At 55.5% G+C, this 24,957-nt stretch overlaps 1 protein-coding gene across 1 annotated transcript; it reads left to right on the top strand.

Annotated features, from left to right (window-relative positions):
- Positions 1 to 15,829: 15,829 nt before the first annotated feature.
- LOC131592734 (protein shisa-8-like) lies at positions 15,830 to 24,770 on the top strand. Its single transcript, XM_058864466.1, has 4 exons — positions 15,830 to 16,377; positions 23,556 to 23,680; positions 23,785 to 23,925; positions 24,457 to 24,770. Exons 1-4 carry the CDS (start codon positions 15,830 to 15,832, stop codon positions 24,768 to 24,770), a joined length of 1,128 nt encoding a protein of 375 aa, XP_058720449.1.
- The last annotated feature ends 187 nt before the right edge of the window (positions 24,771 to 24,957 follow it).

Here is a 24,957-nt window from a genome sequence, read left to right as displayed (position 1 = left end):
CCTGTAAGGTTTCAATGATGCAGATGTCTTTCTCATTTCCTTCCCTACGGGGGTTGCAGACTGACTGGGTCCCGCTACCCAGATGTCGCTTCCTGATTTGAGAAGTGCCGGCATTTTGTGGAGTGGCAAAACTCCAGGATGAAAGCACCTGCAGCCAAAAACTGTGGCCAAGACTGAGCTCAGGATGGCAGTTTAAATAGGGGTTTACAGTGGGGGTGACACACAAAAGATCATCTTCCTCCTCCGCCAAAAATAATTGCCATTCTTATTCTGTGACACTAATAATATTTGGTAAGGCTGTTAATTCTTTGTGAACTGAGGATAATTTTAAATCTGGTGATTTAAATGCAGCACTGCAAAAGTTTTAGGATAATTTAAAAAAAAAAAAAAAAGCCGTTTTCCTTAACTAAAAGGCTTGCCTTCTCCATTAACATTTTCCGTGATGTCCAACAGTTTCCCATTAGAAAATTTGCAGATGATACCAATTTAGAGGGGAGTGTTGATCTGCTGGAGGGTAGGAAGACTCTGCAGAGGGACCTGGACAGACTGAATAGAGAGGCTGACTCCAAGAATATGAGGTTTAACAAGACCAGGGGCTGGGTCCTGAACTTTGGCCACAACAGCCTCTGCAGTGCTACAGGCTGGGGACAGAGTGGCTGGACAGTGGCCAGGCAGAAAGGGTCTTGGGGGTATTGGTTGAATTTGAGCCAGCGGTGTGTCCAGGTGGCCAAGAAGGCCAATAGAATCCTGGCCTGTATCAGGAATAGGGTGGCCAGCAGGACTAGGGAAGTGATTCTTCCAACCAACTTGGCATTGGTTAGGCCATAGCTTGAGTCCTGTGTCCAGTTCTGGGCCCTTTAATTTAAAAAGGATACTGAGATTCTGGAGCATGTCCAGAGAAGGGCAATGAAGCTGGAGAAGGGGCTGGAGCAGAAGTCCTGTAAGAGCAGCTGAGGGAGCTGGGGTTGTTCAGCCTGGAGAGTAGGATGCTCAGGCATGACCTGATCACTCCCTACAAATACCTGAAAGGAGGCTGTGGTCAGGTGAGAATCAGTCTCTTCTCCTAGGGAACCAGCAACAGAACAAGAGGACACAAGGTTCACCAGAGGAGGTTTAGGTTGGACATTAGGAGAAATTTCTTCAGAAAAAAAAAGGTGATTCGTCATTGGGATGGGCTGCCTAGGGAGATGGTGCAGTCACTGCCCCTGGAGGTGTTCAAGGAAACACTGGATGTGGCACTCAGTGACATGCTCTGGTTGACATGGTGGTGTTTGGTCATAGGTTCAACTCTGATCTCAGAGGTCTTTTCCAACCTAAGTGATTCTGTGGTTCCGTGACAAGGACCTCAACCCCCACAGAAGGGATCCAGTCTCCCTCCCTGGAGAAGAATGAGCACATGAGGGATGGCTGCAGCTGGTGACCCTTGCTGGCTCCTCATGGCCACCACTGCCCTCCCTTGGTCCTAGATTATTTGCAGTGTGAGCTGATAAAAACACTTTCTTCTCCAAATGAGAGCGAGCATCATTTCGGCACTGGGGAAGCCTGTCATGGACAGTCAGAAAGAACTGGAGCAGTGGACTGGGATGAGGGGGAAGGAGAGACCTGTTAGCTTCCTCCCAAACCCCTTTCATAGCCACAGCCCCAGCCTCTCCTACTCCCTTAATACACTCCTAACAAATTCCCTTTTGTCTTTCTTCCTGTCCCTCACCACTAATATAAAAATTAAATCTATAAATGCTTCTGGGGTGACACATTTCCCAGTGTATTCCCAGGAGTGGTCTCTCTGGGTTTCTGGTTTGCTTTTCAGCTCCTCAATTATTTATCTCTGCAAGGGAATGGGAAAACAAACTCAGCGAAGCAAACTTCATGCCCTGTAGTGACACTGTGAGTTATTAAAAAATATAATAAAAATTCCCCAGTGAGTCATTTAAGAGGCACTTAAGCAGCTCCAACCACAGAGATGACAGTCATGACTAACTGTTTACAGCCGGCATTGGCCAGGGAGGGCCGGGGGCAGGACAGAATCCGGATCCCCTCATGGCATTTCCCAACAGGGATGTTTATGGGGAACCCTACTGGTGGACAGTAAACACCAAATGTCCTCATTTACAGTTTAAGGTAATTGCAAGCTCCCTGTAAGCCTCATGTCTTCTGGGGTAGCGGAATGAGGTGATGCAGGGGATGTGGGGGATGTGGGAGGTTATAGAAACTGTGGTGGGATGCAGGGGATGAAAGAATGCAGGAGCATTTGAGGGATGCAGAGCAATGTGGGGGATGTGAAGATGTAGGAGGTGAGGAATGTGGTCGGAGGTGAGGGATGCAGAGCAAACAGAGGAACACAATAGATGCAGGGATGAAGAAGATAGAGGGGATTGGGAGGATGCAGGGGGTGTAGAGGGATGTCCATCCACATGGGCAGATTGTACCAGAGTGTTGCTGGGAACCCTCTGTCCCAGCACTCCCCTGCCCACCCTGAGCCCCATGCCAGCTCTGATGACAAATGGCCACAGCAGTGAAAGAGTCCCCCTAAACACCACCTCCCTGTGACACTGAGTGTCCACTGCAGCCAATCGAGCACCGACCCCATGCTCAGGAGAGATCTCCTTGACCTCTCCACCTGCTGCCTCTCACACCATGGCCAGGCCCCTCTGCTCTCTCAGCCGCAGGGACCTGCTGGGGCATATCCACTTTTCCTGCTCCTGGCCCAGAGCGCAGCAGTGGCAGTGCCTCCAGAGATGGCTAAATGCTGTGCAGGGAGTGTGGACAGCCCAGCATGGGCTCCAGGAGAGAGAAACTGGGGGGGAACCGCTGGCCTTGGAGGTGTTAAGAGGAGCTTATCCTTACCTCATCCTTTGCTTTCAGCCCAAATCCAGAGCCCTCCGCAGCTAGAATGCTCATGCCTAAATTGTGACGCACTTTGAACTCAGGTTTATGCGCGCTGTCACAGGGGCAGCGTTGAAGCCTGTCTTGCTTCAAGGGATGCTGTGATCCAGCTTCCACTCACAAAACCCAAGGAATAGGGTGGGTCCATGAGGACCCCTGCTGTCCCCCCTCTGCCCGGGAGCCAGCATGCAGCAAACGCTCACTTGGGCAGCGCTTAACCCCTGGCTCCGCTGCCCCCGCAGCCGGCACGGCCGACTCGTTGCTCTCCTTGCATGCCGCTGGCACACTAGGCTCTGCTTCAGCTTGAACGCCGGGAAAAGCAAAGGGCATAATTCTAGGAGAAGCGTGTGAAATGTGTTCTGGCAGATCAGCCGAAGAGCTCTCCAGCGCAAGGAAAGCATTAACATTTGCAAAAGGTCCTTGCAACAAAGCAAGAAATTCCCAGCAGGCAAATCCAGATGTGGGGATGTACAAACCCTGGGATGCAGACAGGGATGGGACAGGTCCACTGGTTTGGGAATGATTCAGGAGTGTCCTGGGAAATAAATGTTCCCGGGCAGGAATGTTACACTGCAGGGATGAAATGGTGGAGGCAATCAGAGTGGGAGGGACCACTTGCTCCTGGCTGGGATTGACAGCACACAGAGGTGCAAGGGGATGGATTTAGGCTTGGTTGGGACAGGATCTCCCCTGGGTCTGAGCTCCTTTGCTCCGTCAGCCCCTCTCCCCCACATGATGGATTTGCAGAGAAAGGATGGGAAAAAAACCCCTGAAGCCTGCAGCCTGTGATTCATCCGTACTATATTTGCACATATTATTAGAAAGATGAAAATATAGCCAGAGCTGGAATTACAGATTTAGAAAGCAGGACTGCCTATTTCAGCATATACTGCTTCTCCCAATGACTCTGACTCTACAGGGGACCAATTTACATCCTCACTAGCATTAAGGCATTGCCCTACACAATCTACTTATATATCTGGGTGGATATATTCAGCAAGCAAGTCCTTCAGGGACAGCAGTGTTTGGGTTCTGGTGCTGCCCACTCAGCATGCTGTGCAACTGGCTGGTGCCCATAAACCTCCGCCTCAACATTCAGTCTCCTGCTAATGCTTACCCAGATTTTGGGGCTAGATCAGTCCATGAAAGCCATAGGCAAGAGAAACTTGCTTGCTTGCTGCTTTGCAAGCCCTCTCCATCCCTGACAGGGAGTTTGGGATCACTGAAGAGGGAGAGACCCAGAGCTTGTCAGCTCCTTGCTGTAACTCACCCCAAGCCTCCATCTATTAATGAACAAATTATTAGCAAACCCCACAAGTTTGAACCCACAGGTGGCAGTAACCATGCCTGGCCCATACCAGCCCTTGTCCCCATGCCTGGCCAGTGGGCTTTGTGCCCACCAGGTAGGGAAGGTGATTGATACCTTCCTGTGACACCTCTCTGTGCTATCTCATGTGAGGAGACATGGTGCCCTCTGTGAGCCTGGGCACAGCACTCTCCTGCATGGGTTCTTCTTCTTTGCTGAACTGCTAAATGCTAAGTGGATGGGGTATCTGCTGTAGTCCACTTGCTTGGTTTAAGACATTTTAGTTTGCTAATAAACCAGCTTCATTCAACATTTTTCTGCCTGCAAAATATGTCTTTCAAGGTTCAGTAAAGCAGCAGGCAGCTGTGTGACCTGAAGAAGACCAAATAAAATACCAGGTACCAGGTGTGGTTGCTGGTCTCCAGCATCTTGCTAGCAAAGAGACTGTGTACTGAGCCCACTCCAAGTGCAAAAGCTCCCAGGTGTGCCAGTGTGGAGGGGCCAGGAAAGCAGCACTGGATCCCTGCTGCCAACCCAGAAAATTGTGTGTGTTTTCCCATGAGGTGGCAATGCAGTGTCTGGAGCAGCTTATGCCAGGGAGGTGAGGAGGACTCCAGGATCTGCCCTGTCTGGTTGCAGCGGGACATAGCTCCACAGGGACGTGACCCCAACAGGGTGAACAGTGCAGTGACACAGATATTTCAGCAGCAGTGCAGTGACCTGCATGGCTGAGGTCTGCAGGGAAGATTTCCTTGTGTGATGTTCTCTCCTTTTGCTGGAAATAAGGGAGAACCTCTGCTTTTGGGGTTGTTGGGGTTTTTTGTTTGTTTGATTGGTTGTTTTTTCTGATTGCTACAGCCCCAAGGAAGGAAAGGGAGGTTGCAAGGGAGCTGACTCTTGGGACGGTGTGTGACAGGAAGCTCTGAGCAGAGGACACCCACTGTGGTTGTGTTTGCTGTGAGAGACACTGGAGACTCCACTTTTGGGATTGCAAAACACTGTGTGACCCCAACCACTCACCAGAGAGGTGATGGCACCCGTATTTCTGTCCCTGGCCTCGTAGTGAACATGTGGGAGGTATTTTTATCCTCCTGCCAGCTCCCTTAGTCACCGGTGCTTGCTTTAAATGGGTCAACAGGGAATAAAGATGCGGCAGCCCTTGCTCCCTCGCTGTCTTGGAGCACATTTACCGGCAGCACTGACTCTTCCTCCTCTTGCGCTCCATCCTGGCCAAGTGCTATCGGAGACCCAGGAGAGAATTCCCTGGCCCAGGCAGTGTCAGCAGCAATTAACTCCTCATTAAAGGCCCGTAGTGAGGCAGCCCCACTGCAGGGTTGCCAGGAAAACCAGAGCTGTCTCCTGGGACAGTGGGGAGGAAAGTGGCTGCCCTGATGGTGGCAGAGGCAGTGTGCTGGGGTGGACAGATGCACAGGAGAAAGGGACAGCAGGAAAACTGCATCCATTTCACACGCCCCAGATGCATCGGTACAAGGTGGCAGAGATGGCTTTGGGGCACTGGGGGCAGATATGGCCTCTCTGAGCCATTTTGGGAAGGAGATGAGGTTCACTAGAAGAGTCCATAAGGTTTGCATCTGCTGCCAGCAAGGTCATGGGGCAGGTGTAATACATGATGACATCGTTTGACGGCAATGACCCCAAAACCATGGTGATCTGCCTGGACAGTGCCATCACTGCCATGACTCCCAGTGCTCCCTGCCTCACACATCTGTGCACATCTGCGATCACTGTGCCAGCACCATGGCTCACAAACTCGCATTTGATGACCATCCTGGGAACTGTAGCAAAACTTGAAGGATTTAGAACTGGGGCTCTGCCTGAGCACTTCCCTAGCTCCAGCCCCACTGCACTGGTGCAGCCTAGCTGATTCTGTGAGCAGTGATTCCTCTTCCAGCAGCAGTACTAGCTGGTCACCATTTAAACCATTTAAAATGATTTGTTCCTCAAGGGTGACAACAGAGCTTCACATCTGCTCCCACCCAGCATTTCAAGGGTGAGATTTCCACTGCAGTCGCCTTTGTGGCCAACTCCCATCTTAGAGGGGACAGCGCTGGACTCCAAGGTGACCTCAAGAGATGAGCATGGGGTGAGAGCAGCACCCAGGGATATTTGGGCCGAATCCTTATGACATCTTATACCCAGAGAGAGAGAAAAACAGCAGGAGACAAGCTGGGTGCAGGGAGGAGGGGGGGCAGAGGGGGCAATGGCTGACAGAACCAGGCAGTCGCCTCCATCACATTTAAGGGAGTTCGTTTTCCTCCTGTCTCCTCAGATCTGTCCTCCTGCTGTGCTCGCACAGAGCCACGCAGCTTGGCTGCCCTGGGGAGGAGGCAAAGGGAGGGGGACCTGCTCACTGGGAGATGTCCCAGAGAGGAGCCACAGCTCCAGGCATACTGTGCAGAAAGGATTGCACACCCTGGTGCGAGCCAGATGGAGAGTGAGGGGCTGGCAGCCTGCCTGGGACCCCCGCCACATGCAGGGGGAGTGGGGTGGGTGCCAGCAGCCCATCTCTCCCACTCCGGGGGGAAAGCATCTTTGCTGCAGGAGGAGACTGCAAAGCCCTCCCAGAACACCAGCAGCTCTCTCAGGGGGCCCTGGCACAGGGGGCCTTCAGGCACCTCAGGGCAGGAGCCAGGCCTGCGGAAAACCAAAACCTGGCATAAGGATTGTGAGAGTAGAACAAAAAGAAGGAAAAAAGTGAAGTTTTGGAACTTTTCTTATTTAATCTCTGGTTTCTGAGCCTCTAGGCTATATTCATTTTACCTTTTCAAGCCTTTTCTCTGTGAGAAGGATGACTAGAAACCCACACCTTGCTGATGAAGGCAGAGCCCCATGGGCACTTTTGTGGGTGGGGATCCTGGCAGGGCCTTTGGAGCTCCAGCTCCTTTGATATCTAAAGCCACAGAGCCTGCCTGGCAAGTCAAGGAGGGGAAAGTGGCATGAGAGTGGCAGTGGGGGCAGCATGGCTTGCAGCGGCATCCGTCCCCTGAGGTAAAGCTGGTGCAACGGGGAAATGTCTCTGGCGATGATGTGGAAGACGGCAGAAGGGCCACTCAGGTGTTGCTAATTTTCAAGACCGAGCTTTTTTTGTCTTAGCAATTCTGTTGCTCAGCAAGGCATGACATTTCCCTGCCGCCACCAGCCCAACCACCCCTTCTCCCACTGGTCCTGCTGCCTGATGAGGGCAGGCTGGTGGTGGCCACTGTCACCATGCAGCCAGCAAGCTGCTACTCAGAGCTGAAGGACAAGCTGGAAATGTGAGCTAAACATCTAAATGTGTGATCAATACTAAAACATCCCCTGCCCCTCCAAAGAACCATTTGGTATCTCTGATACACGTACTACTTTCACACTGCAGGGTGGTGCAAGTCTGGGCTTTTCTCCTTCTGAAGTATTGGAAATACTTTACCTAGAGCAACCTTGAGCTGTCAGGGGCTCCAGCCTTAACTCAAGAGGGACAAACTGAAGCAGAAGAGAGCTCCCATGTTGGCAAATCTTTATCACTGTGCATCCTTCATGCCTCCCAAAACCCAGGGTATGGTCTCAGTCTCCTAGATGCCACGGGAGCAGAAATCAGGAGATGCTTCTGGGCATGCTGTGCTCAGTGACACATCTGTGCTAACGTGGAATCTCTGGGGCAAGCTGGGAAGCAGCTTTCTGAGCCAGCTTGGTTTCTGCCCAGGGTGTGGTTCCCTCTTCCCATGCCCCAGGCAGGACCCTGGGGAAGGGGACCTCTGACCAAGCTCTTCTCCCAGCTCCCAGCTTGGCTTCCCTTTTCCAATGGTGCCAGGCCCATCTGGGAGTTTTTGCACCTAATTCAGACGTGGCCCATGCTTGCTGGGCTCTCCATGCTGCCACTGGTAGAGGAGAAACCTGCTGCTGGTGGCTGCCAAGAGTTTATTTTTCTCCTCATATTTGCAATTACTTCCACTGGTTGTTACAAATATGGGCAAGCTTTAAAAATTATCTGGGCATCCCTGCATTTACCCCCCTTGCTCCAGCAGCCACAACCCATCTCCAGCCAGGGCAGGGCCATCATCATTCTCTGTCTGCAACAGGCTGATGGTACATCCAGAAACAGAGCATGAGGGGCAGAAAGCAAAGGATGAGGCCAAGAGCAGCACCAGAGGGCAACTGCACAGTGTATCCAAGGGCTCTTGTGACAAGATGAATGTCCAGCAGTGACAGCCCCATTCAGGGGACATCAGGGACATCTGCCTTTGCAAGAACTATGAGACTGTGAACTGGTCCTCCAAGAGGAGTGATGAGGATTAGTACCTGGGAGGCTTGAACAAAGCTCTCCTCACTCAGCCACATACCTTCCCTGCCCACAGTATCAGCCAACTCAAAGGAGTTTTCACAGCTCCCTCCACCTGCACCCTGCTGCTGCATGCAGACAGCTGCAGAAGTGAGAGCAGACCCGTCACATCCCCACCCTGATCCCTCTCTGCTGCTTTTGGCATGTTTTTAATGGGACAGTCTGAGATCTGTCTATAGCCACATACATCTCCCTGTCTGGATTTTCAGGTTTTTCTCCTGTTCTGCTTAATTTATTCCTATTCCCCTCGCTGTATATTATCCCCCTTACCTTGTCCTTTGCAGAGCTGCAGATAGTTACTGAGCCCCACATCCAGCCTCAGCACTTTGCAAACCTCACACAGACCTTCAGAAATTATTTGTTGGGAGCCAATATTGCCTTTCTCCTTTTCCCTTCTTTTCCCCAAGCTTTGCCATGGATCCTCCTGCATTCCTGTTCACAGGAGTTTTCAGTGTGCCCTGTTTCCCTTGGGTGGGTGCACCCACCAACTGTCCTGTATTAGTTTCAAAGCTATTCACTGATTTGCTCTTCCTGTGTGGAAAATACAGGATTTGTTCCACCTAAAGCCCTGCTGCTGGTGGCATCTGTCCTGTCCTTGGGCTGGGATTTGGGAGGCAGAAGGAAAATGACATATCTGGTAGGAGCACCAAGGTGACTCCTGATTGCTGCAGGGAGGCTGCTGCCGGCGTGGCACAGGGACAGTTCCTATGTGGGAAGGCGGTGCACTTGATTTTTAGTTTCCCAAAAGACAGAGGCTTATTGCACAACAAAATGTCATCAGGGTAATGGTAGGAGACCTGAAGCAAATCCCTGCCTCTAATAGGATTGGGCCATCCTCAGCAGCTCTCACTTGCAGAGGCGGATCATGCCAAAATGAAGCTGGCTCGAAAGCCCACGGGCTCCCAGCGGGCAAGGGAGCTCTGCTCGCAGCCAGCCCTCTCATAGCAAAGCCCTCTCCTTCCTCTGTAATCCAGTGAAAAGAGACATCAAAGGACAAGTACATCCATCCTGGGACACCCTTGGGAAGCCAAGGGCACAGAGAGCCTGCAGTTTGCTGCTACAGAGGGGAAGAGGCACATACCAGTGCCTGTGGAAGGGCAGGTGGAGGAAAGTGATGGTCCCAAATGCAGCACACCGCTCTGTGCAGAGGCGGTGCACAGGCATTGCACATCCACACCTCTGGGCTTTCTTTACCCTCTCACCCTTGTTCTCTTCCATTGGAAAAGCAAAACTGATTTTCTGGACCTTCCTTGCCCTTCCCTGGTTTTAATTAAGGATCTTTCCTGTCCTGTTCTGCTCACAAGCCTTTCCCGGTATCTGCCTGAAGCTCCTTTCTCAGAACACATCCCTAATTTTTTTTCCACCCCTTGGCATCTCAAGAAAGGGCAGGAGTCCAGTGAACTGGGCCCCAGTGGAGCCAGCCTTTGCTGGAAAAGGGTTATCATGAGAGGAGAAGTATGCTGAGCCCCTTCAAGCCTCTGCTGGAAGAGCCTGTCCCCCAGCACAGGGAAGAGCTGGCAGAGGGGGAGGTGGATGAGCTCCTGCCGCCAATGTTCCACCAGTCATCCTCTGCTTCCATGTCAAAATGTTGGTCTTGTAGAAGCAAAGATTTCATCAACATTCATACCTTGCTACAACCAACCACAGTTAGATCCACCTGGCCCAAACCTGTGCTGCGAGGGGGTCATGAGCCCCTACATGTCTCCTGGTTCCAGGGGATGAGGAGATGAGGAGGGACAGCTGGTTTGCACAGGGGCATCCTGCCTTGCTGGCCATGCCATGCTGCCCTGCGGGCTCTGAGCCGCCCGCAGCACCTGAGTGTACCTGGCAGCCGGCCGGCACCTGTGCCAGAGCCTGTGCTTGGCACGGCCGCCCTTCCCGAGGAGAGGCTGTGCCCGCTGCTGCCGGTCTGACGCCGGGACAGCACGCAGCACGCTGCTCCTGGCCATATGGCCTCCTCCTGCAGACCCTGCCTCAGCCGCCGGAACAGGCGCCCTAAATCCCCCATCCCAGCAAACCCCAACAGCTCACTGCCACCACCACCATCTCGGGTCCTCAAGCACGGGAGGGGAAGCACTGGGTCCCTTTTGCTGCCACGGTCTGGTTTTTATTGCTCCACAATTGGCTAAAGCAGCCTGGAGCTGGCTCCGCTGCCTCCCACCCTCCCTATAGCAGATCCCCTTCTCGCACAGTTGTTACGCTGAGCCCTTAAGGATGCTCTGCATTGCGATGGCTGCTCTCATCCTTTCTCTCTTTGGGTGTGTTTTGCCCTAAATGATTGTGGTTTGAATCAGCACGTTGCATGAGGGGTGGTCGGGGTGAGAGCGGAGGGGGTGGAGAGAGGGAGCGTAGCCAGAGATGCCACTGCGCTGCTGAGTAAGCTGGGCTGTGCATTGCTGCTTCCAGGTGTTTATCTGGCTTTTTAATGCTTGAAAAACTGGTAGAAACTTACTTTAAAAAGGAAAGGAGAAAATATTCGGGCTCCACCCAGGATAGCAACGGGGACCTGCCACACAAGCCCAGTGTAGGAGGTTTGAGGCTGGGGTGCTCCTGCTCAGCCTGCAGGCACCAGTGAGGGGACAGTTTTGGGTCCAACATCCCACCAACTGCCCTGAAGCTCAGATGAGTGTGAAGGGGGCTGCAAACACTCTGCAGCCATCCCCAACACAACCTCCAGGCTGCATCAGCAAAACCCCTGGGCTAGCGAGCTGATGTACCAAGCGCCTGCAAAGGGGAACATTTACCAGCACTGTCTCCAAGTTTAATCCAAAATGCAAAGTCCATATGCAGACAGCCTGGGGGTCACAGCTGATGCTCGTGGGTCTTTGTGCTATATGTGGAGGCACGGCTGCCCTCTAACAGTGGCAGCTGAGGGAGCTCGGGCTTCCAGCCCAGATCCTGCTTGCCCATACTGTGACATAAATTAAAAATAAGCCCTTGCTTTGAGCTGATTTTCTCCTCATTCCTCTGGATGTCATTTGGATTTGAATCCAGCTGCCTTTAGGAAGCTGGAAGCTTGCAAATCTCAACTTTTGAATGTTTGCAGTTATGATGGTAATGGTAAAGCACATATGCTTCTGTGTTCTCTGTAAGCCATTATGAGGCACAGTTGTTCTTTTACAGCCGTTTTACAGCCAGAGCATCAAGCACAGGCAGGAGAATAAAACCCTTGTGCACACTGGGCTGGAAATAGGGTAGATGGTGTCTGCTCTGGGCTCAGCCACCTCATCTCTGTGCATCCTCCAGTGCGTTTAACTTGCCCTGCTTTACACCAGTAGCCCAAGATCTGCTTTGGTTTCCCTAATCCATTAAGCATATGATAATGTGAGGAGGGGAGTAGGATCTGATTGCACATTAGCCCAGTGCTTGACCCCAGGGATCTCTAATCACAGTCCAGGGGTCCCTTATCCCAGTCCTAGACAATGGGTCTGAGAAAACTCAGAACTTCCAAGAAGGATGCTGATGGCCAAAGAAATTTCCCTCACAGAAACAAAGGCAAGGGGAGACTCTTCCCCAGCTCTAGCCTTGGAACAGAACCAGCTTCAGTAGCTGAAGTTTTGGAGGGAAGTAGGTTTCTCTGGTGTATCCTGGGGAATGTGGGGGGGATACACATGCCCCATGTACTCCCAGGGATGATGGCAGGAGCTCTTCCTCTCCTTTGCCTCCAGGCAGAGGACAGTGCTGCAGCGCATGCTGGAAGCTCTTCCTGACAGCCTTCTTTCGCCTTCAGCTCTTCCTAGCTGATGATGTCGGGTGTTAGTTGCTGATTTGCAAGCAGCAAAACCCACTCTGGCAGCACTCCTCAGCACACAAGCATGAGGTGCTGGAGCCCTCCTATCGCAGCACAGCCCTTTGAGATGGGACATCCACCCCACAGCAGCACCCTTTCCTTCATTCACCCCTTGGCCCTGAGTCCAGGTCAGTCCTGCATGGTAAAAATCACTTTTTTGGGGGGGAAAGGTGTCTCTGATTCCCCGGATGAGGGGCGAGAGGGGGGGGGGGGGGGTTGGCGGGGTAGCTTTGGGGCTCCAAACACTCCAAACACTGCTAGCTTTTCTCAGGAGCTGACTGCACCCCAATCCTCACACATTCAGGGAGGCTCCCAGGGCTTTACTCCACATTGATGATGGTGATGGCTCCCTCCTGCTTCTGCTCCTTGGGCAAGAGCCTGGCAGCTCTGCTAGGCTTGCACCCCCATGATCAGCAGGGATCTGGGTCTGTCGGGCTCTCTGGCTGTGACAGAGAGGATCTTCTCCAGATCACCGTGGCCTGCCAGAAACAATCTGTTTACAGTGTCAGCGCTCGGCGTATCCCTCCCCGCTCGGTGTTGAACCGCCCGTATATCCTATTTCTGCAGGCGCAGAGGCACCCTTCTGTAGTCCGGGTGGCATTGTCACTACAGGGAATATTTCCGTGACATCCTCCAGGGCTGGTGGTCAAAGTCTAACGGAGCTCTTCTCCCAAATCCCCCTCCCTAGAAGTGCCCGTGGATGTTGCAAGCACGTTCTTTGCTTTTTGTCCGGAGGTCCCTGCTGACCTGAATTTTCCTGCGGGTCCTGCCGCCGCTTCCCAATGATGTTAGAGCGTAGGTGCCGGGCTACAGGATTTCCCTCTCACACCCCCCTCCCTTTGGGGATGCAGCTAGTGGCTGGGTCACTTATTTGACAAAGATGAGCTGACGGCTCAGCGGGGCTGCGGGCTGCAGCCCCTGGTGCCAGCACTGCACGGAGCCAGCGCCGGCCGGCCCTGCGAGCCGGGGACGTGCCGGGAGGGTGCTCCTCTGCACCCTACCCTGGCCTTTGCTTTCCTTCTGGGTTGATGGACGCAGCTAACACCAGCGAGCGGCTCTTCCTCCTTCCTTCTCGCTCCCAGAGACCCTTTAAATCGGCTGCTTCACACTCAGTAAACACCCTCCCCCCGCCTTAAAACCGTTCCCTTTCTCGCAGGTCATGCCAGGCAACCATTTTCCAGCAAACTCCCCGTTTTTGGCCAGTTTTTCGCTCTGGCTGTTAACAGTCTGTGAAACTCCGGGCCCCCGGGGCGACTCTGCTCGCACACACGTCGGGAGCAATCGCCCGGTGCCTGGGAAACGATTGCTGGCGTTACCTGGGCAGCAGCAAACTTTGCTTGCGCAGCTTCTCTCAAGGCCGATGCTGCTTTTGGCTATTAGCGGTAACGACCCCCATGTCTGCAACTTCCAGACGGTGGGGCCTTTCATCAGAGAGCCCTCCCAGATGCAGGGAAAGTGTGGCTTTTGGAGACGAGCAGTTTTCTTCCGCCTCACTAGGTTTCTATCTCTTTCAGGAAGCTCTGGAGGCTACAAGCTACCTTACCTAATGGATCTCTATTAGACTGAGGCACTGGGGGCCGATCGGACACGTCCCGGGCTCCAGCTGCTCTCTTCATCCATGCTTTCAATGTCTTTGACTTTTGCCAAACTCCAGATGGGAAGCGACCGGGGGCGTGCAGGGCTCAGGCTTGGTGAATAGGGAAAGGATATTTTATCCTCTAAATCCGTCCCCCAGCAGAAGACACAAGTGTTTCACCCTCGACGGGGTGGGATGGTTTTTGTGCAAAGCTCCAGCCTGAAATATCAGATTGCCACGATGCACAGGCAGGATGATGATGGAGTGTTTCATCCCATGAGCCTGCCCCCTGTGATGTGGCAGGTAAGGCATGGCTCCTGAGGACAAGCTGATCCATGGGCTGGCCTGAAGGAGGCATCTGCCAGAGGGAGGTGAGCCTCCCCGACCTGTTTAATCCCACCTTCATCATTATAATGTCTTGTTGTATCACCACTTGCCTGGGGACTGGGGTCTCCTGTGCCAGCACTATGCAGCCCAAGGGCAGCCACATGCCCCAGGTTACAGTACCAATGAGGTAAGACAGGACAATGCACTATTCATCCTCTCTCTCACACAGCATGAATAGATGCCCAAGAACACAGTGGCGATGCCAGATTTGCTGACCTTCCCTAGTAAAGCATTTAGGTCTGCCTGGAGGTGATGAAGATGCAGCCACATCTCCCATGTGTCACTCACCCCAGCCACCCTTGTTACAGGCTGTACATTGTGTTAGTGCTGGGCAAAGGGCCCGATGGCCCCTCAGTTTGCCCCACCCTGCTCTTACATCAATGGCCCCAGAGCAGGAAAAGCAAATCATGCCCTTCTGGGAAGGTGAACTGGCAGTGAGGATGAATACCACCTTTACGGGTGGCACCAGCCAGAGATCAAAGCAGTGGGTGCACATTCCCCAGAAAGTCTGAACTTCGGAGTCCAAACACAGGGCCAGCCAGTGGCTGGCTGAAGATCATTGCAACTCCATGGAGGATGACTTTCTAAGGGTGCCCCAGTAGCCCCCCCGCCACACTTTTCCCATCCTACAGACCCCCATCGACAGCTCCCCTTGGGGGATGCTCTAATGTTCACGAGGGACTGGGACCGCTGCTCTCCCCCTTTCCCTAAGTGCCCCCTTGCTGAGCGGCCGAAGAAGGGCACCCCAGCACCTCGGGGGCTCTCTCTCCCCCAGCATACGCCCCTCCTGTACCAGCCTGCGGCCCGCAGCTCCCGTCCGGGCGAGTGGGGGTGCGGCGGCGGGGCTCGGTGGTGCTCGGGGGCAGGCGGGCAGCGCGGGACTGGTGCCACGCGTGCCCGGCCGCCCGCGGCAGCTGCCCGACGGGGAGGGCGGGTGTCCTGCCGCCCGGTGGCGGCGGGGAGCCTGGCAGAGGACTCGGCGAAGGACCTTCTCCGGTTTCCTCGGGAGGCTGTCAGGCGGCGGGGGAGCCGAGCCCCCCGCGCCTCGCTGGCCGCGCCGGCTCCCTCCCCCTCTCCCCCGCACTCCTCCTCCTCCTCCTGCTGCTCCTCCTGCTCCTCCCGCCCTGGTGCGAAGGGCTTTTGCTGCTTTTCCCTCCTCTCTCCTCCCTGTCTCCTCGGCGGAGTGCGGTGCCGGGAGGCGCGGGCAGAGGCGCGGGGATGGGGCGGCCGCCGGCGCCCGACCCGCCCGCCCGCTCCCGCCGCCCGCCGCCGCGTCCCCTCCCCGGCCGGCGGGAGGCGGCGGCTCTCCCATGCCGCCCGCCTCGTCCCCTGCTCTGAATCTCTCTGCCCGTCGGCCGATCTGGGGAGACACGGGGAGGGGGTACGTCCCCTCGCACTTTTTTTTTTTCACCCACTTCTTTTTTCCTACCCTTTTTTGCCTTCCCTCCATTACGCCCCCTTTCTCCCCAGCCCGTTTCTCCTCCATCGGGGCTCTTCGGCGGCCATGCGGCCGGTCCCGGGCGAGCGGCTCTAACTCCTCTCCTCGCCCGGATGGCCCCCCGGAGCCGCGGGCGGATGGAGCCGAGCTACGTCGTGGGTATCTGCTGCCTGGTGCTGCTGGAGCCCGGCCGGGTGTGGAGCGGCGAGCCCAGCACCGGGGGGCCCGGGGAGAGCGGGAACAGCAGCCAGGCACCGCCGCCGGAGACCACGGTCCCCGCGCCCACCGGAGCGGCACCACCGGGGGGGGACCGCTGCCGCGGGTACTACGACGTGATGGGGCAGTGGGACCCGCCGTTCAACTGCAACGCCGGCATCTACCAGTACTGCTGCGGGACCTGCGGGTACCGCTTCTGCTGCCAGTTCAAGCCCGGGCGGCTGGACCAGAGTGGCTGCTCCAACTACGACACCCCCAACTGGGTCAACACGGGCCAGCCGCCTGCCCGGGTGGACGAGACCCCCGAGGACCCCACTCGTGACAAGACCAACATGATCGTCTACATCATCTGCGGTGTGGTGGCTATCATGGTGCTGGTGGGCATCTTCACGAAGCTGGGCCTGGAGAAGGCACAGGGTCCCCAGACAGAGATGACCGTCTCCAGGTAAAGGGGTCCAGTCCCCCCACCTTCCCCGCTTCATCTCCCCATGGGTAGCAGCTCATGTTCCTAGCCCGTTGCGTAGACTGAACCCGGGCTTCACCTTGGGACTGCCAAGAGGATGAGGTGATCCCTAAAATCCCTGTCCCAGCATGCTGAGACACCAGGGGGTGGGTTGACTGCAACCCACTAACCTGGCAGGGAGGGCTGGCAGCCAGGACAGCCTCCACAAGAAGGGGTGGTTTTACACCCATCTCCTCTCAAAATTACCTGCTCTGTCTCTTGAGGAGGCATGTCCCTGGCTCAGGAGTGCCAACCCACCAGTCACTGGGGTGGGTGACATGTGAGCTATAGGACATGGCTTTCCCCCCACAACAAATCTGTGGTTCCTGATGCTCCAGGAAGGTGAGACAGGGTCTGACAGTGTGTGGGGTGACTCTGGACTGCAGTGCCTTTGATCTCAGCCTTGCATGCAGTACTGGGGGAGACGAAGTGGCAACTGACAGTTCCGCTGTGGCTGCTGCGCCAACTCCGTGTGCATGTGTGCACACGCGTGTGTGTGCGCGCCTGCGTGGGTGTGCCCTGGCATCTGCTCTGTGCACCAGAGTGGGACACTGCCCTTGCAGGGGGCATCCACACTCTCATACCCCCTGGAGCACACCCTCCAGGGGAAAACTGGGCAGCTTCTTCCTGGAGCCCATGCCCTGTGGCTCCAATCCCTGCTTTTCAGCCTGCTCCTGGGGCTGAGCACAGGGCTGGCGGGGGGAAGGTCAAGGTGTCAGACACACTTTGGCACTGGAGACCCCCTGCATCTCCCCCAACTCCTGTGCTGCTGCTGTGGCTGTCGGTGCATCTTCCCCTCTCCCTCCTGCTTCTCTCCCCATTTTGGGGCTCTACTTTTCATCTTCTCAGTGAGGACATCAAGCCTGGAAAGAAACCCATTTTCATGCCATTTTGTTAAGGGATTTTAGCTTTTAAAAAAAGGAAAAGCAGGGCTGGTGGAAATAATTTCATTGGGATGATCAGGCAGCTGTCCTGATTGCAACCCCTAGCACCAACACACTCTCTCCTTCCCCTGGGGTACTGCCTATTTGGGACTTACACAACCAATGGGTGCTGCACCCCAAATCCAGACCCATTCTACTTCTTGCACCCACTCAGGGGAGCAGAGGTTGATCACCCCTGGTTGGAGGAGGGTCATACTAAGTCATGGAGGAGGGTCACAGGACCCTCCTGAGACACAAGAGGCAGTTTGGGGGGGATCCATGCTGTGCCCCCACCTTGGCAGGGAGCCTGGCTGTGTGCTGCTATGTGCCCACGCCTCCCCCCGCATTGCCTGAGGAAGTGTTGGCACCTTGACAGGATCAATACGGCCTCCGCCAGCCTCCTGACTCCCCTTCCACTCGCCTGCCACCGCGTCTTTTTCTGGTCATCCCCCCCACCTCCTGGGAAGGAGATACTGTGCTCAGGGAGGGGTCAGACCCTGGGACACCCAGACCCATGTCCTCATCCCCTGCCATTGGGTATTGCCTTCTCCCACCATCACATGCTAGTGGGAGTGCTGCCACTCACCAGGGGCTGTTTTTTGTGGGTAGCCTCAATTCTGCGCTGCTGGAGCTGTGTTTCCCCTTGTCCCTGCCTTCCTCTAAACTTATGGAAACCTGAATTTTCCCACTGAGTTTGGAGAGACAGGTGCCTGTTCTCCATAAAGCCACAGATCTCTTTTGGGCACTAGCATACAGATAGGGAGAAGGTGCGTTTTTCTCGTCCACCTTTGAGGGACAAAATCAGAAGGACACCTCGATCACTGCAGAAGTCAGAAGTCTTGCCCTCTTCTGTGTCCTGTGTCCTTCTGTGCAAATTGTGACCGGCTCTGGTTCCACAGGGATGGTGACTGGAAAGCTGTGGCAGGGCAGGTGTGGTGCATCAGGTGCAGAGCCCCAGGAACCAGGCAAGAGACCAGGCTGATATGACTTCCTGGGTGCCGGGCTGATGGAGACAGTGCCATAGGCTGGGTACACAACATCAGCATCCAAAAAGGGATGCTATCACCTCCATTCCACTGTGCCTGGGCAGCTGGGGGAATACACTTTGTCTTGGTGCCTCTGAGACAGCAGGGCTATTTCTACCTGCCTTGCCACTGTACCCACGCATGGCCCAAGGCATGGGCAGTGCCACCTTGCCTCTCTCCCAGCGCCTCAGGTAGGAGCTTCTCATTTGCTCCTTGGGCACCGCATCATGGCCTTGGGCCAGCTCCCTGTTGCACGGTCGTCTTGATTTCCATTCCTATCCCTCCCTCCCGCCGGGGTTTTTCCGCTCGTGGGAGGCACTTTGTGCTGCCCCGGACAGCTCCCACTGCTGCTGCTTGCAGGTTTCTCTCTTGGGGGGTAAGGTCAACCACCTCCAGATGTCATTTGTCATGGTTCTGGTCCTGGTCCAAACCCAAGAAGAGTGACTAGGTGCAAAAAGTCCATTAGCTCCTCCCTGATGGAGACACCTGAGTCTGTGTCCAGCTTGTCCTGAGACCCCCACACCTTGGTCATCTCCAACATGTCTTTGTCTCCTCCTGGATTTGGCTGCTGGCCCACCCAGGGAAGTGGGTGCTCAAGGGACTGCAGCTACCTGGTTTGTCCTCCGGTCCTCATCCGCCTTCCTCCTGCAGGGCCTTATGGCAGCTCCGGCAATCCCCTCTCCTTCCTGCTCAGCTCATGCTTGGCATCTGTCCCCAGCACTTGCTTAGCCTGGCCAGACCCCGCGTGAGTCAGGAACACCTGCCTGTGTTTTTCTTCAGTCCCTGGATCTCCGAGGACGTTGGGTCCTTGGGGGCCTCCAGGATCTGTCCATGCCCATTACATGGAGAGCAAGCACATGCCCCAGACCTCTCACAGAAAACCTCCTGGGTGGGAACTGCAGTTTTGCAGCTGGTGTGAACGATGCCTTGGGAAGAACTGGGCAAGAAGCAGCCTCCTAGAGAGCAGGGGAGATTCTGGAGAAGGGCAAAACAACTGTCAGGAGCAGGTGCCCTGGCAGCTGCAGTAGGTGAGTGCTCGATTCTAACTTTTCATTCCCTGGGTCTCCCCATGCTTTTTGGGGTCCCCCAAATATGGCCTCACTATGCATCCAGCCGTGTTGGGTGTTTCTCTGGCAATGCTCAAGTCCAGGGCCATGCCTGCGGTTGATGTCCATGGTAGCAGATAGTGGTGAAGACCTAGAAAAAGTGTTTTCAGGCAGTATGGTATGCTATTAGGTGCTGCCCTGGCTCTCTGGGGGACAAAAGAGGATCCAGCTCCAGTAGGGAAGGAGACCTGGAGGTCTGTCCCTAGACTGAACATAATATTTGGGGATGCTCATTTCCACTGGGTCCAAGCTCCAATACCCACCGCTGCAACTGCTGTTTTGCAAAGACACTTTGATAGCCCCACGCCTTCCTGAGCATCCCTGAGCTCCACTGGACAGGTGTCCCACAGTGCCCGTGCTGCTCGGTTGTATGGATGGGCACCCCTGCCCTTAGCAAACATGCTGTAAGCTGTGGGAAACTTGGGAGGTGAAGTTGAGGCTCTCACTGGGAGCAGTGGTGTGACCAGCCGGGATGCTCACCTGTGGCTGCAGCGTGCTCTGTGCCTCCTGCAACGCTGCACCTCTGCTCCAAACCTCATGACCCCACTCATCCATGGACCCCACTCCAGCTCGCAGTAATGTCACTTCACCCCATCCATCATCTCTCCTCTCTTCTGGAGACTGTGCTTCTGTCTCCCCATTGCTCCCTGCCCCCTTGCCAGGACTTGCATACTCTCTCCTGCTGGGCTTACCAGGTATGGGGCTTGGGCCTCCCAAAAGTGAGTCAGGCCCTGGGCAGGGCTGCTGTGCCAGGTCAGCATCCTGCTCCCACACAGGCACATCCCTTAGGGATGGATCAGGAGCACTGAGTGCTTCCTGCGTGGTTTCTCCTGTGAAGCTCTCTTGGCCTCCATCTTTATTGCTTCTGGATCTGCCTCTGTGTCTGGTCTCAGGTCTTGCACTAGGTTGGTTTGGGGCATCTTTGTTGCACCCTTAAGCAGAACTAGGTTTGCCATGGAGGTGGCTGCATGCCCACCCAGTTGGTGCTCAGGCAAGCTGAGTGTCAAGCCACCCGCACACACTGCCTCAGGTACTCTGTGGATGAAGGCCTCAGTGGTACCATTCATCAGGACCTTTTACAAATGAGCACTGCAGGTCTAAAGCTACACTTACTCTCTGTTCCCTTCCTCCATCGCACTCCAGACCCATCTTGGTGCCGCAGACCACCAGGTGACCTAGGGAGATGTAGCTTGACCTTCCTCAAGCCCCCCAGCCACAGGACCAGACTAAGGCTCAAAACCCCCAAGGTGATGTTCAGTGGGACACAGTATCACCCTCCATGTCCACCTTCCCTTCACTGCACCACCTGGGGATAAGCCAGGGAAGGGGTGCAGCCCCTGAGAGCCCTACTGGCAGCCCTGGCCAGTGGCGCTACTCCAGGTGCAAGGGAAGGGTGAATCCAAGTGCTGCTGGTGTTGGGGACTTGTGGGTGCTTCTCACCTTAGCAAAACAGCTCATTAATTGCTGCTCGAGCCATTGTCGTTAATTGTTATTGTCCACGTGCCCCCGAGCGGTCAGCACGGAGGGCACGTTTATGAGAAAGAGCATTGATGGATTTATGTGGAGAGAAATCATAGATAAAGGATTGCTCAAGCTTCATAAATAGACCCGAGGAAAAGAAAAAATAATTTTAAAAATAGGTCAAATCGCATTGAACTTCCTGTTGAAACAAGCCTGTTTGAGCGCTGGCCCCGGGGACAGGCAAGAGCAGGCAGCGTCCAGTGGGGAGGGGCTGGTGAGCAGTACACCCCAGGGAAGGTGGGAGTTGACAGGGCAGCAGCTCCCCGAGTTGACAGCCCACACCCATGGCCTCAGGGTACCTGCCTCCCCCTGCCCTGCCTAGGCACAGCCTAGGCACAGCTTGTGCCCAGAGTTTCTCTGACTGCAGCATCCACGGCCTGAACTTTGGTTGGGTCAGTCTGTTGCAGGAAGGTTCCTGGGGAGGTGCAGGCTTTGAACAGCTGCAGGATGGAGATGCCACAGCCTCCCCAGGCAGCCTGGTCAAGCATTTAACTACTCCTGCAGGAAAAAAAATGTTGTTTCTTCTGTTTAAACAGTAATTCCTGTTTCTGTTTGCACCTGTCACCTCATCAGCTTGACGCTGTCCTTGTTGCACCCTCCCTTTAGATACTCATGTACATTGATAAGATCCCCCAAAACATTCTCTTCTCTAGGCTGAACAGTCTTAGCTCTCTCAGCCTCTCTTTGTATAAAAGATGTTCCAGTCCCAACTTTGTGTCCATTCCCTGGACTCTCTCCCATACATCCATGCTTCTGTATCAAGCTGGAGCCAGCACTCCAGAGGTGTGGCCTTACCAGTGCCAAGCAGAGAGGAAGGATCACCTTCCTCAGACTTGCTGGCAACACTTTGCCTAATGCAGACCAGGAAACCATTTCAGCGCCTTTGTCCCAAGGGCACTCTACTGGCTTATGGTCAACTTGGTGTCAACCAGAATCCCCAGGCCCTTTTCTGCCAAGCTGCCTTCCAGCTGGTCAGCTGCCAGGGTTTGTTCCTCGCTCGTTTCAATGTCTTCAGCTCTATCAGGGTTCTCTTGGCCCATCTGGAGATTAAGCTTCCCAAGAATGATGTGTAATTAGCCCACAGGCAAGTGACCCTTCCTTGTAGCTTTGCTCTTGCCCCTGCCCTGTAATGTTGACTGAACGCAAACTGGGAGGGAAAGGGCTTCCTTAGGTCCCCACAAGCATAAGCATCCCCCAGGCACAATGAATTACTTTTTCCCTTGTTCTCACTGCTTTTCCTGGAAATTCCAAGCATCACATTTGCTAGGTTTTTGAGCACTTTGGTGCCATGAGCTGACACATCTACCAAGTCAGGATTATTCCCTGCTCCCTCTCCAATTTGCATTTATGCATGTTGAGTTTAATCTGCTGTTTTATCGTCCAACCACTTGCTAACCATCAGCTCACGGTGTGCGTCTGTGAGCCAGCCAGAGCCTTCAAGGCGCGAGGCATGCTGACAGTGAGCTGGGGATTAGCGAGCCAAAAAAAGCCCTGAGTGGACACCCCTGCAATCTTGCAGGGATGGTCTCTGCAGGGGGAATGGTGTGTCTTCTCATCACAAAGCCCTGCACCTGCAGGAGCATCCCATCCTCTCCTGGGACTTGCTGCCAAAGGCTGCAGTGGCACGTGGCAAGGTTCTGCTCCAACACTGACAACGTGCTCCCTCTGTCACTGCTGTTGTACCCTCCTCTGGCACCACCAGCATTGGTGCACCCTGCTCTGGCACTGCCGGTGTGCCCTGCTCTGGCACTGCCACTGTGCCCCACTCTGGCACTGCCATTGTGCCCCACTCTGGCACTGCCACTGTGCCCCACTCTGGCACTGCCGGTGTGCCCTGCTCTGGCACTGCCACTGTGCCCCACTCTGGCACTGCTGGTGTGCCCTGCTCTGGTACCACCAGCATGCCTCGCTCTGGCATTGCCAGTGCACTGTGGTGGGACTGCAGAATCTCTGTCCATGAATGTTAAACGAAATAGGGCTCTATCTTATGTAATGGTGTTTAATGTTTAATGCTGTTACTTACAAGGAGGGTGTTCTGCACATACAGCGCCTGCACCAGAGGCTGCCACTAGTTTATTTCCCTCCCCGAAGGGGCACAAGTGGCCTCTCTAATCCCTTCCTTAGGGTCTTCTCTGTTTTGAAGGGACTCAACTGGAGGTGTTGCCTCCTCTCCCCTGTTCTACCAGGAAGCATCCCAGAGGTGTTGCTCCAGCTTCCATCAGATCAGTTTCCTTCTGTCTCAGTTCATTGTACCCTTGCAGCCTGCTCCAAGCCATGCATCTCCCTCACCACTCTTACCCATTGATGCCCCTGGCTCTGGGAGGGCTCAGCCCCAGCCAGACCCCAATTAGCTGTTAGACTTGTTAGCCCTCCTGCAAAAGCTGGATTAGCAGCTTGGGTGCACTCTGGGTGCACTGCTCCCAGTGGCTCTTTCCTAGCCCCAGGCTGCCTAGCTCTGCCTTCAAGGAGTGGAGTTCAGGGTTGGGATGCATTTGAGGTCCCAGGGGAGTAGGATATTGTTTTAACAGCCCTTCACCCCTCTCCAGGACACTGACAGATCTGCTGAAGCAGCCAGGCCACAGCCCCTCTGAGAATATGGACAGCCTCATGGGGGGTGTGCAGGTGCCTCTGGGCGAGGGGCTGGCCCGGGGACCCCCCAGAAACAGCACAGGTAAGGCACTGGTGTGGTGGGGAAAAGTAAGTTCCCTTGGGTGAATAAAGACAGTGGGAGGCCACAGCCTACGGCTGAGCCCCCACCCATCTCTGCCCCTCCAGACAAGCCACCCTTGAACAACGCGGTGGCCATTGCCCCCTCACTGGGGCGGCCCCACAGCCACGGCAAGCGCCTGCCGCTGGCCAGCAGCCTGGCCCTGTCAGCCCCGGACTACACTTCCTACACCACCCTCAAGGTTGGAGGTGAGTTCCGCTGCCCTGGGGGTGGGATGGTGGAGGAGGGCATGCACCCCGTTAACCCCAAAAACCAAGTGGGGAGGGGCACGGGGCTCACAAAGGGGCACAGGCAGAACAAGCATCCCAGTTTCCCGATGCTCCTGGGGTGGCTGCTCACAGCAGAAACTCTGCAGCTCCTCCATCACTCCACCAGCCTGCTGTGCTGCCCAGCCAGTCAGTGCCCGGGGTCCCCCGCAGAGCCACTGCGCTTCCCAGTCAACCAGCACCCAGGATCCCACACAGACCTGAAGCACTGCCCATCCCATCAGGGCTCAGGGTCCACACGGACACTGCACTGCGCAGCAATCGGTTCCCCGGGATCTTCCAAAAGCACTGCCCAGCCAGTTCACTGCCAATATCCCCCCGAGCCAGTCAGCGCCCAGAATCCCTCCTACAGCCCCATCCCAGCCTTCCCCACCTCTGCACCCTCCCTGGGCCCCCCCTGCCAGCAGGAGGGGGTGGCTCTGGAGGGGTGACACTGCACGCCTGTCCCCACAGAGAGCGCCACCGAGGACTTCTACAGGCGGTTCGGGGGGCTGGAGCCACCCCCCGCCAGCACACTGACCTTCCCAGCCGAGACGCCGGTGCTGGCCGAGGGCTGCCCCCTGCCCAAAGCCAAGGGCCCCAAGGTGCCAGGGGGTCTGGCCTTCCCGGGGGGCTGGGAGGGGGGTCCCCATCGTGGACCCCGCCGGCCGGGCCTGGCCACCCTGCGCCCTGAGGGGCCACCCGAGGCCTTCGGCCCCTCCGCCTCGCTGTACGGGCAGCACCCGCGGCACCTCGCCACCAACAGCAAGACCGAGGTCACCGTCTGACGGCCAGTGCCATCGGGGACTGGGGCTCCCTCAGGCGGGAGTCGCTGCTACCGGGGGCAGCCCGCCGGAGGAGAGCACCACAGGACTTACACAAAGCGCGGCGCTGGCCAGGCCGGGAGACGAGCCGGCCCCCCGGCCTCCGGGATGGGGACTGCCGGCTGCACTTCACCGTCGAGGAGGCATCGGG

The sequence above is a fragment of the Poecile atricapillus genome, chromosome Z (assembly GCF_030490865.1).
Source record: "Poecile atricapillus isolate bPoeAtr1 chromosome Z, bPoeAtr1.hap1, whole genome shotgun sequence".
Classification (NCBI taxonomy): Eukaryota; Metazoa; Chordata; class Aves; order Passeriformes; family Paridae; genus Poecile; species Poecile atricapillus.
The sequence above is the reverse complement of the archived record's forward strand: the minus strand, read 5'-3'. Positions and strand labels throughout refer to the sequence as shown.